Below are 12,453 nucleotides of genomic sequence, written 5' to 3'. Positions count from 1 at the left end.
AGGTAATCCATAAATTAGAAAACTAGTGCCTGGATAATTGAAGAGTTGGCAATGTCAGCTGGCTTTTTAAAAATAAAAAACAAAAAAATCCAAGCAAACCTATCAGTTCCAGGAACCCTGGTAAACCTTCTCTCAAGATTTATGACCTTTACCTGACACAGCACTGTAGTATGGTCCTTCTTCATCATCTTCATGAGAGGAGGAGCCCCCCACATCACCTGTGTGATCCCATTCAAGTGGAATAGAGTCCACACTGACAGGGGTCTCACAGCCCGAACGCTCATGACCCAATGGGGGAGGCATAAGATGACAAAGAGACTGAGGGGATGATGGTCCCTCATTCACTTCCTTTTTGTGCCAAGAGTCGCTTTGTATTTCTCTTGAATCTTCGACATCTGTTTCATTTTCAGAGGCTTCTTTTTCATCTTCCAATCCCTAAAGAATAGATGTTTAAAAAATGAAACAAATCAGGCTGAAGAACAATATAAGAAGATGATTTCAACTGTTAGGTATAGGGTGGGGCCGAGAGAAAGATTTCCTACTGCAGAATGTCATCACTTAAGTGTAATTGTAACCAGGAAGTTATCATTGCTGAATTTTACTACTTGACTTCCAAATTCATTCTCTTTATTATATTTCATTTGAGTCATAGGAAGGAAGTGATGGAAAATACTAGATTTTAAAATAGGTGGAACTGTGGGGTAATTTTAGTGGCTACACTTATGGGGGGGGGGGAGTGAAGGGGAGAAATAACTGTGCATAAAATGAAATGAAAGAAAAGGTCACTTGTGCTTTTAAGTGAGAACATTAAATAATGTTCTCAGCACATCAAGATTAAGTAGGCACTTTTAAGCAACGACTTGTATTCAACTGCCACTTTCAAAAAGAAAAAAAAATGGAATTTGTTCTGAAGCTACTTTTGCAAATTGGTGCGCTTAAGGATCATTTCAAAAGAGAACAAAGAATCAGAAAATTCCAAAAATAAATGGCAAATATATACACATGGTAAGTGTTTTTAAAAAGTTATCATAACTGATTCTGAGTATGTTTGTTTATAGCTGCCCAGAGAAGGCATGGGCCTTCTTCGAAAGAACAAAACAACCACAATCAAAAGCATATTGTGATTTTGTTTAAATGATGAAATTCATCAAACATTAAAGATCTCCCAGATAAAAACTACAATAAAATCTTTATAGCACTGAACAAAAGTCTAATATTTCTGTGTACTTTTGCAACTGTCACTTTCCCATTATTTGTCTAACATGAAAATAAGTTTAGTTTTGGAGTGGCATGTAGGGTATGGTGGGAAAGGCAGTGCCCTCCAGAACTATAATAAAACAGAAACTAGGATCTTTTGCCATACATATCCTGTTAAACAAAATAATTTATGTGTGTGAACTCCTAAACAAACTGATACTTTTAAGATATTTTTTCAACTCCTATAAATAAAAAGAAGCAATTCTGAACCACTCTCAAGTCTGTTGTAGAAGGTCTACAACAAATGCATTTCTCTTACTGGATTGTGAGAGGTCAGCCGCCGGTGAAATCGGGCCACTCGGCCAAATACTTCTTGGCAGTACCGGTGAAGTTCTTCTAATTCATCTTCAATCAATACAGCATCCATAGGCTCACTCTTCTGAATCAGCTGCTCTCCAAATACAATTAACTGGTCAATCTTGTTAGTATTTAATGTAATTTCCTGTTGGAAACCCTGTTTAGAATATAAGAGACTTCTTAAAATATTTTCCAATGGAGACTTGGTCTGGACTTCCCGCAAAAAATAAATAAATAAACAAATAAAACCTTTTCTTTAACTTGAAATTGATCTATTAAATTTATCAATATTAATTACATTTAAGTTTAATTACATTTTAAAATTAAATTTATCAATAAAGCCCACAGTCAAAAAGCCTTCCTTCTGCTTCCAAAATATGTCCTTTCACCCATGTTAAACCATGATTTCAGAGGACTGAAGATGAAGGACATGGTCAACCTTCTTCTCAAGGGAGAATAGACATAAAATGTAGACTGAGACATACATTATTGAGCATAGCCTATCTGGGAGTTTGTTTTGCTTGACTACATATATTTATGATAAGGATTATCTTTCCTTTTTAGTTGTTTAATTGGGGGAGAGAGGAAGAATGGAGGGAGACAAGCTTGTAAAAATTTTTTTTTAAACATTAAAATAAAATACTCCCCCTCTTTATTTAAAAAAAAAATCCCTCCCATACTTAGAAATTTTTCTATTTAAAACTTTTTTGAAAGCATTCATACTTGACACAGCACTACGTGAAGGGGGGAACTATATACCTTAATCACACAATGGTAGAAGCTATTATCCCATATTATTTTGTTAGTGGGTCTTCAATTTTGACCGTGTCATTTCATTGGTTCACATGTATAAGGGTTATTACTTAGTGTATAAGAAATCTCACTTGGCCTTTTCTAATATTTAATAAAGAATTAGGTAGATGTATCAGTGGATGGAACAATGGACCTATAGTCAGATAAACATGAGTTCAATTCTGGCCTCAGCCACTCCTGTGATCCTGTTTGCCTTAATTCCCTGGAAGAAAAAATGGCAAACCACTCCAGTATATTTGCCAAGAAACCCCAAGGACTAGATTGGTGTCCACAGGATGACAAAGAGTTGGATGCAACTGAGTGACTGTACAACAACTAATAAAGGTGATAGGAGGCAGCCTTAGTTTAACAGATAGTGAGTCTAGGAGAGCTGGGTTAAATTCTGCCTCTGTCATGTATAGGCTGTATGGCTCTGGGTAAGCTACTTAACTGTTCAAGGCCCTAAATATCTCTCTGCAATCAGAGGAGGGTCTGTTTCCTGATCAGAAGCCTCCTACATGGATGCAATCATAGATGTGGTTCCTTTCCACGACAGGGGAAAAACGAAACCAAAACCCCTTAACAACGATCACACCACAATTCATTCTCAGCAAAAAACAACTTTCTGACAATGACAACCCAGCGGCTCTGGGAGCAGCCTGGATTCTTATAATTGGATCTGAAATCACTTCCTGACATGATGATTGGCCCAGGGCACCCCTGGCCAGCTTCAGGGACATTCACAAACAATGCTTACATGCAGCTGGCGCATTTTGTCATCCACATCACTCTCTGAAAAATGTTCCACATTTGTTAGCTGCAGGTCCATTTCAGTGAGCCACACCAGAATGCTCTCACGGGTCCCTTCAAACTCCTCCCTCTGATTGGTAAAATGCTACACAAAATGAGAACAAAAGGATATATTTTAAGTGCTCAGCTAGGATCCATGGTATCTTTGATCCATATTTTAACTATCTCTAGAAGATGATTGTAGAAATAAAGGCATGGTAAGACAGACCATTCTCTTAGGGAGAGAGGGAGATGGCCTTTAATTCTTTTTTTTTTTTTTTCATTTTTGTAAATAGTTTTATTTTATTATTCCCACTTACATGCAAAACAATTTTTTTTTAAATTATAGCTTTTTTAAATAAGATATATGCATGGGTCATTTTTCAGCATTGACAGTTGCAAAACCTTTTGTTCCAATTTTCCCCTTCCTTCTCCTACCCCCTGCCCCAGATGGCAGGTTGACCAATACATGTTAAATATGTTAAAGTATAGGTTAAATACAAGTATACATGTCCATACAGTTATTTTGCTGCACAAAAAGAATTGGATTTTGAAATAGTGTACAATTAACCTATGAAGAAAATCAAAAATGCAGGCAGACAAAAATAGAGGGATTGGGAATTCTATGTCGTGGTTTACACTCATTTCCCTAAGTTCTTTTGCTGGGTGTAACTGTTTCAATTCATTCCTGTTCTATTGAAGCTGATTTGTTTCATCTCATTTTTTTTTTTTAAACTTTTTATTGACAGAACCCATGCCAGGGTAATTTTTTTACAGCATTATCCCTTGCATTCACTTCTGTTCTGATTTTTCCCCTCCTTCCCTCTACCCCCTCCCCCAGTCCTTTATATGTTAAGTAGGTTACAGTATATCCTAGATATAATATATGTGTGCAGAACCGAACAGTTTTCTTGTTGCACAGGGAGAATTGGATTCAGAAGGTATAAATAACCCGGAAAGAAAAAAAAATGCAAGCAGTTTATATTCATTTCCCAGTGTTCTTTCTTTGAGTGTAGCTGCTTCTGTCCATCCTTGATCAACTGAAACTGAATTAGCTCTCTTTATCAAAGAGATCCACTTCTATCAGAATACATCCTCAAACAGTATCGTTGTTGAGGTATATAATGATCTCCTGATGGCCTTTAATTCTGAGGCAAGTTTCCTCAACTGTAAGATGCAAGGGTTGGGTCTGATGATTCCCTAGTTCCCTTGCAGCATTAAATGGATTATTTTTATAAACTCTCCTTCTCTGGGCCTCAGATTTCTCTTTGTAAAAAAAAAAAGAGGCTAAACAAGATAACACTAGAACTTAGAACTGAAAAAGGCTTTAGAAACCACCTAAATCAAGCTCCTCATTTGACTGTCTAGGAGTGATTTGCCTAAGACCTCTTGGATCCCTTCCAGCTCTGGAATTGCTGCTAAATGATTGCTCTGTGATTCAAATATTGGGTAACTTTGATTCAGTGGGTATTTTCACTATTTTATCTTTGAACATACCTTCTCAGAGAGAAAGGGGAAAAATGTAAATATTAAAAATGTCCCCTCACAGTTTCAATTGATAAATGATGGACAGAAGCAGCTACACCCAAAGAAAGAACACTGGGAAACGAATGTGAACTATTTGCATTTTGGTTTTTCTTTCTGAGTCGTTTTTACCTTCTGAATCCAATTCTCCCTGTGCAACAAGAGAACTGCTCGGTTCTGCAAACATATATTGTATCTAGGATATACTGCAACATATCTAACATATATAGAACTACTTGCCATCTAGGGGAGGGGGTGGAGAGGGAGGGGAAAAATCGGAAAAGAAGCGAGTGCAAGGGATAATGTTGTAAAAAAAAAAATTACCCTGGCATGGATTCTGTCAATATAAAGTTATTATAAAATAAAATAAAATATTAAAAAAAAGAATTAAAAAAAAATAAAAATGTCCCCTCAACTAACAAGGACAGACAAACTAATCTATTTGCAGTTTTAAACTCAGTAATTTTATAGTACCTATTTTCAATAGTAACAATGGAATAAGTTCAGATGGAAGGCATTATGTTGAAAATGGAATGGATTACAAAAGAGAGCTATGGAATTCCTTCTTCTAGAGAAAGATTAAAAAAAAGTATAGATCCTCATCTTCCCAGGAAAGTTTTAGCAAAGTTATATCTTAGGTAGAGGAGCAAAAGAAAAAAAAAAAAAAAAGAATTAGGATCTTCAATAACAATTCCTAGCTGTATGAACCTGGGCAAGTCACTTAACCCCAATTGCCTCAGCAAAAAAAAAAAAAAAAAAAAAAAAAAAAAAGAATTAGAATTAGGATCTTAGATATAGGAGCAGAGACTATATGATGACTTCAGTATCCAACCCCCCATTTTGATTCTGCTAACCCAAGTTCAAACTCCCACATTTTAAATTTTCTGAATGATAGAGGTTAAAAGTGGATATTTTTAAAAAATATAAAATAGACAAATTCAGACATCTGAAATAAAATAAGCTTTATCAGACTAAAAGCGCACCATTACCTTTCATAATCTACAGATGGCCACTGAGTCAAAAACACATCCCTTAATGCAAAAATGAAAGTAGTGTAATCATAAATAGACGTATTCTATGGAAATGTATTCTAGAACTATCTTACCAATACAATGGGTATAAGAGTTTCTGACAATACAGGGGTCAAAATTCTTAGGATGGGCATGGCTGACACAAAGAGGCCGAATATTAGCTAGAGAGAAAAGTGAATGGAGTTATGTACTTGAAATTAGCAAGACTCTTGTTCAAATTTTGCCACAGCATCTTATTAGCATCAGGATCATGGGTAAATCTCATTGCCTTGATGAGTTTCAGTTTCTGTTTCCTTATTTGTAAAATGGGGATAATTAAGAGCACTTCTCTCACTGGGAATAGGGAGTGGTGGTACAGCTAAGGTGATGCAGTGGATAGAAGAACATCAGATTTGGAATCAGAAAAACTGAGTTCAAATCTGGTCTCAGACCCTTACTAGCTAGCTGTGTGACCCTGGGCAAATCACTTAACCCCAAGTTTCCTCATCTGTAAATGAGCAAAAAAAAAAAAAAAAAAAAAAAAGGAAACGACAAATGACAATGTCTTTGCCAAGAAAACCCTAAATGAGGTCATTAAAAAAAAAATCAAACCAAATGAAATGACTATTACTGGGCTGTTGTAAGGATCAAATGAGACGATGCACATAAAGTACTTTGCAGATCTTAAAGAATTCCATAAATGTGAGCTATTAGTTGCTAATTAGTAGGGTTATAAATGATACACAAAGGAGTGTAGATTTAGAAATGATATTTACCAAAATTTGAAATTTTTATTTTTTCCCTTAATTTTGCTTCAAAATATGCAGGTCATTTTAAATTCTTACTTGGAATTCTTGATTTCTTCTGGTTGATCTTTTTTCCTGCAGCTTGCACCATTTAAAGACACAAGTCTGTATATAATTAAAGTGATATCAACATTACCTTGAGTCTCCGTAGAATAGCAGTGACTCGTCTTTGAAGGTTGTCCCAACGCTGATTGCCTTCATGGACCATCTGCTTCAGTTTGCTGGCAGTGTCTGTGCGGTTCTCTCGAGCAAGTCGCCTATACTGCTTATTGATAAGCTCCAACTGAGTGAGTCTCTCATGAATCTGCCACTGAAAAGCCTGCATCACACACAGAATATTGGTCAGAATTGCCTCAAAGTACTTTCTCCATCTTACATGAAAAATTTGGATGATTTTTTTCCAAATTAGAAAAAGGCATGTTATTAATGCCCCTGAAAAACAGTTTTACACAAAACTAGCTGGACATCTGAACAATAACCAGCAATATCTATCAGAGGCAGAAGGGAATAGCAAATATTTACTATAGTCTCCTCAAGAAAAGTATTCTTTCAAAGCTTCTGATACTTTGTGGATTTATTTATACAACAGATTTGCTCATTCTGAGACTGCCTTCTTTCCCATCCCATGCCATGCTTTTTAGAAGCTAGCTCCCATATAACAACCCCTATAAACATCATGGACCACAGATCATATATATAAGAAATTATGAGAAATTAGATTAAGTCCTGTTACCTGAAATGAGAACTCTGTTCAGAGTTCTTAATAATCACTATTAAGTACTGAGTCAGAAAAGTTTCTACCTAATTGAGGGTATAAAGGATTCTGTCCATCAATTGAGTAATAGATGAGTAAGTTATGGTATATAAATACAATAAAATACTATTATCCTACAAAAATGATGAAAGGGATGATTTCAGAGAAACACTGTAAGATTTGTATTATCTGATACAGAATGAAAGAGCAGAACCAGGAGAAAATTTATGCAACAAAATTTAATTTTTTTTTTTTTAAATAAGAGGTTTCTACCTCAAACTTCTTCAGTTCTTCCTTGGCATTTGTGTATAACACTTCTGATGAGTTTGGATAGGCTGCTGTCTTCTCTGCTGATTTCAGCCAATCTTCAAAGCGGGAATAATCATCCAGAAACTTCTGCCACAGTCTCCATGTTTCTTCAATCCTGATGGGGGAGAAAAAAAAAACAAACTAGTTCTCTAAAATAAATTATTCAATCTCAATCCTGAAGAAATGATAATGAAACATACTTTCCTCTTCTTGATTGAAAGGTTGGCAAGATGAGGTTACATGTTAAACACAATTGTTATATTGGCTAATTTTCCTTTATTATGAGGAAGGGTTCAATGTATCAGGTGAGAGAGAGTAGATTTAAGGGGAAATACCAAATAGAAAAATGAAGGGTAACCAAATAACTTTAAAAATACATAAAATCAAAATAGATTCTTTTTTTCCACAGCCTTACGTTTGAAAGACCTGCTCTTTTCTCTTAACTTAGGACTGCTCCTATTTCTCCTAGACCTTCCTTTATTTTTTAGAATAACATTTATGCCATAAAAGTTTGCTGCTCATAGAAAAACTCTCTCAAATTTAACATGCCTTTCAATCAATAAAGCAAATAAGAAATTATTAACATTGCAAGAACCAGAATTTAACTTTGAAGGACCAAAATTAACTCAATGTGGTTCCCCCCCCCAGTTATTCAAAAAGCAAAGAAAATACAGAGAGGACACAAATGTTTATTTTAAAGTGAAATTAAAATAAAATTTTTGTGTCAATTGCAGTACCTTATCCTACTGGGTGCCAGACAATGTACTAAGAATAAAAAGATAAAATGAAATAACCACAACTCTCAAGGCACTTGTATTCTTTCTTTTGAAGAGCTCTGACCATTTCTCTTATACTAGCTGTAGTTTTTATAGATGAAAATAAAATACAGGGATTGATTGCATAAAATCCCAGTTGGAGATCACAGTAGAGCTACAATTAAAACAGGAAAGTCTCTAGTATTCTTTTCTTTACTTCCACCTTCCCCTCCCTGTCCTTCTTTGCTTTTCCATTCCTCTCTCTCTCACCAGCAGAGGTTAAGTGACTTGCCCAGAGTCACACAGCTAGTAATCTGAGGGCAAGTGCTCTTATTCATTCTGCCACTTACCTATCCTTTTGGTATTCTTTCCATCATACTGTGTAAAAGAATAAAATCTAGGTTCATGGATTTTATTTTTTTTAAAAGAAGACTAAGGAGTTTTCTTAAATAAATATTTTATATACACATTGGTTTCTATTTTCTATTATAATAATTCCTATATCACGAATAAAGCATGAGGCATTAATTCCTCCAAGCTCCTGGGGTAGGAAGGAGTCCCCTGGAAGAGCATATTTTCAAAGTTCTTACTTCATTCGCCGCTCCATTGACATGGCACAAATATTTCGCCACCGTCTGTCTAGGCTTCTGGTTGTCTGTTGTATTGAATCACACTCTGTCTCATTGGCACAAGCATCAGAGTCATGTAACAGAACATCACATATATTAAATACAGACTCTACCCCTGCACTATGCTGTTCAATGTCTCGTTGTAAGTCCTGTTAATATGAAAGAGGGAAAAAAAATTAGTGATTTGCATCAAAAACACATTCCTACCCCATACTTCTGATTTTTTCCCCCTCATACTTCTCTCACATGGATACATAATTCACTGGTATCTTTTCTTTTTTGGCATCAGCTATTTTTTTGCTGACAATGGTGGTTAGAGATAGAGAGGAGAATGTGGATATCTCTCCTAGACTTATGGCAACTCTTTTGGCTCTCTATCTTTACTGCAGGATTTCTTAAACTTTTTCCATTCATGATCTCTTTTTGCCCAAGAAACTTTTTTGTGACTCTGATGATATGTTTATAAAATAAGTATACAAATCAAACATTTACCGATAAGAAGTCATAATTTTGTGATCCCCATATTTGATTATGAGATTCACAGTTTAAGAAGCTGGGCTTTAAGACAACTTTGAAGCTTGTTGGATTGCTCGCGCTATCCCAGGGATTTCAGTGGAATCAGGGATGGCAAAGTCAGAATGACTGAAATGTAACCACAGGCAAGACATCCAACCTCTCAGTGCCTTAGATAATCAATTTCCAGAAACTCAAAAGTGCAGAGCATGTACCAATTACGACTGACTTGGTTAAGCATGTTTAACATGTATGGGACTGCCTGCCATCTAGGGGAAGGGATGGAGGGAAGGAGGGGAAAAGTTGGAATAGAAGTTTTTGCAAGGGTCAATTTGAAAAATTACCCATGCATATGTTTTATCAATAAAAAGCTATAGAAAAAAAAAGATTATTGGTTAAGGTTAAGCTTCTATTAGGAAATCCTTATACTAATTAAGGCCTTAAAGACACAGAGTCGAAAATAAAAAAAGTCTCTATTCTCCAGGAGCTTTCATCAGCTCCTCTCAACAGAGGGTAGAATAAGAGAAGAGAACACAGAGAAACATAAAAGATAGTAGTCAATAAAAGAGACAATGGAGAAATCAGACAAATTCTCTGAAACATTTGAACAGGACAAGAACAGTAATAGCTTGTGTTGAAATGAGATGTGATGGGAAAGATTCAGCATAGACAAGGCAATTGCTAAGATGACCCTTAAATCAGATTAAAATCAGATTCAACCCTTTTAAATCAGAAACCCAGAGATAAGGAAGGGACAGATGCTAGGAATGAGGGGTGGTTTATGTCAATGCTGGTTCCCAGGCATAGTAAGTTCAGGAACTGCTAATGGTTCACTCTGGTTTAAAGGTAAAATGCATTTAAGGGAGTAAGGCTAGAGAGGAAGTTAGAGACATACTGTAGAGAGCTTAAATTTCTGCCTGGATCATAAAAATTCAAGTTTAGCTTGGTAACTGGAAACTAGTAAAACTGTTGAGCAGGGGAGTGATTTACAATCATAGCTTTAAAGGGGCCAGGAGTGAATGGCACAATGGACAGCCTTACTGTCAGGAAAACCTGCTTTCAAATCTGACCTCTGACATTTACTACCTGAGTGACCCTGGGCAAGTCCCTTTACCCTCAATTTCCTCATTTATAAAATGAGTTGAAGAAGGAAATGGTAAACCACTCCAGGAACTTTGCTAAGAAATCTCCAAATGGGGCAATGAAAGAGCAAACATTACTGAAACAACTGAAATGAATGTCATCTATCTTTTTAGAGTTAAATGATTTGTCCAAAGTCATACAGGTAGTAACTGGCAGAGCTGGGATTTGAAACCAGGACCATTCAAATTCACTGTTCTTTCAATTGTTCATTATCAGAACAATCTCTTTGGAAATTTGAAAAAAAAAAAAAAAAGAAATTTGAGAGGTTATGTGGGGCTTGAACTATGATGGAAGTCACATATAAGAAATGCTGAGGTATGAGAGATGAAAGGACAGAGTCAACTAGACTTAACAATGGCAATTGACTGGATGAAAGATGAGGAAGAGGTGCTTTTGTTTTTGAGTCTGTTTGCTAATATAACCTGGCTCCTTGTGCATCAGACTGAGTATTGTAGAAGGTAGAATGATAGAATTAATAAAGTCTATTAAGAAAAAAATTATTTGTGATTTAAAACACAGATCTTGATAAATGCACTCAACCTGTCCCTTCATCTATCCCTCTTCCCTAAAGCAAATCAGGAAACCAGTGCAAAATATGATCTAAGTACTAATACAATGATTTAGTCAATTTATTCCTTTTGATAAATAATCTGACAAATTATTCAGGCTAATATTTCTTACAAGTTGTTTAATTTTGTAAGGTTATAAGAGATTTTTTTAAAAGGGTATTCTAATTTCACAAAGTCTTTGCCAGGTCATAGAATTAATAGGTCTTTTTAAACTTGCCAATATCATGCTGTTGATGCACAGCACTTTACTTCATCATACTTAATATATTAAGATATAATCTTAAAAGTCTAGTGCTTCTGAGTTGCATCAATAGCTTTTCTTGAGTCTAGCATAGGATTAATTTCTACAGCAAGGGTAAAGTCTATTGCAGGTTCATTTCAGGGACACTAATTTGTGGATTCATATGCCTAAAAGCTAACTTTTAAGTATCTTTCTGCGGTTACCATAAATTGTATTGTATAAACCAATAGAAAAAGGAAAACTGAGATACATAGTGTATAACAAGGAATGTAGAACACAGAAATTTTAAAAAAGAAAATCTTTAAAAAAAAAAAAAAACAAACCCAAATGTTCCCAAAATAGAATTCTGAAAAAAGATGTCTTTTGTTTTTATCATAATGACAAAATGTCTTATTGGATATAGTACTGTAAAATATTTACCTTGAAACATGCAAAAATCAATTTGCTGACATTATTGTAAAAATCTAAGCTCTAAGTTTTACTTGGCTTACCAAATTAAGCTCAATATTGTCAGTATCATCAGATCCTGCCAACCCTAACTCTCTTAATTTTATGCAAAAATTTGCTTCAGAACTACAACTTTGAAATCAAGAGCAGAGACAGATTAGAAGTCTCACTGTAAGTTATGAAAAAAGCCCTTTGCACATATTTCTGAAATGGTTATCTTGGCCATTGTTTTTCTAATCTAGTTGTATATGACACTGTACATATTATAGCCAATTGCGCAGTGAAAAGAGAAGGGGAGGAGATTGGTCAGAATGAGAGGTCTGTTCAAGGGTTGATATGAAACGAGAGAAAATAAGCTCGCCAGGAAGAATCAATGAAGAAGAAAATAAAAGAGAAAAGGCAGCTAGGAAAAAGAAAGTGGGAAATAAGATATAAAGATGAATCATGCAAAGCATTTCATTATAAAACTAGAAATGAACTTTTAGCTAAGCCATAACACTATTCATTAATGAAAGAAAATTAATTTAAAGTAAATCTACTGTGATTCCCACCCCCACTCTCTCCATCTAAAAAGGTTTAATTACTGAAGATAACTTCTCTTTTCATAAAGTCATTCTC

The 12,453-nt window shown here is 35.2% G+C and overlaps 1 protein-coding gene across 1 annotated transcript in view; it reads right to left on the bottom strand.

Annotated features, from left to right (window-relative positions):
- The window catches only part of SYNE2 (spectrin repeat containing nuclear envelope protein 2), a 389,516-nt gene that overhangs the window by 16,742 nt on the left and 360,321 nt on the right, over positions 1 to 12,453 (bottom strand). The window contains exons 103-108 of the mRNA XM_051973670.1: positions 8,884 to 9,071; positions 7,503 to 7,653; positions 6,612 to 6,794; positions 3,104 to 3,241; positions 1,517 to 1,711; positions 153 to 435 (exon numbers count right to left, since the gene is read on the bottom strand). Of these exons, the coding sequence (XP_051829630.1) occupies positions 153 to 435; positions 1,517 to 1,711; positions 3,104 to 3,241; positions 6,612 to 6,794; positions 7,503 to 7,653; positions 8,884 to 9,071 (1,138 nt within the window). The remainder of the gene's footprint in view (positions 1 to 152; positions 436 to 1,516; positions 1,712 to 3,103; positions 3,242 to 6,611; positions 6,795 to 7,502; positions 7,654 to 8,883; positions 9,072 to 12,453) is intronic.

This window comes from Antechinus flavipes, chromosome 2, assembly GCF_016432865.1.
Source record: "Antechinus flavipes isolate AdamAnt ecotype Samford, QLD, Australia chromosome 2, AdamAnt_v2, whole genome shotgun sequence".
Lineage (NCBI taxonomy): Eukaryota > Metazoa > Chordata > Mammalia > Dasyuromorphia > Dasyuridae > Antechinus > Antechinus flavipes.
This window is presented reverse-complemented; position numbering and strand designations above follow the sequence as displayed.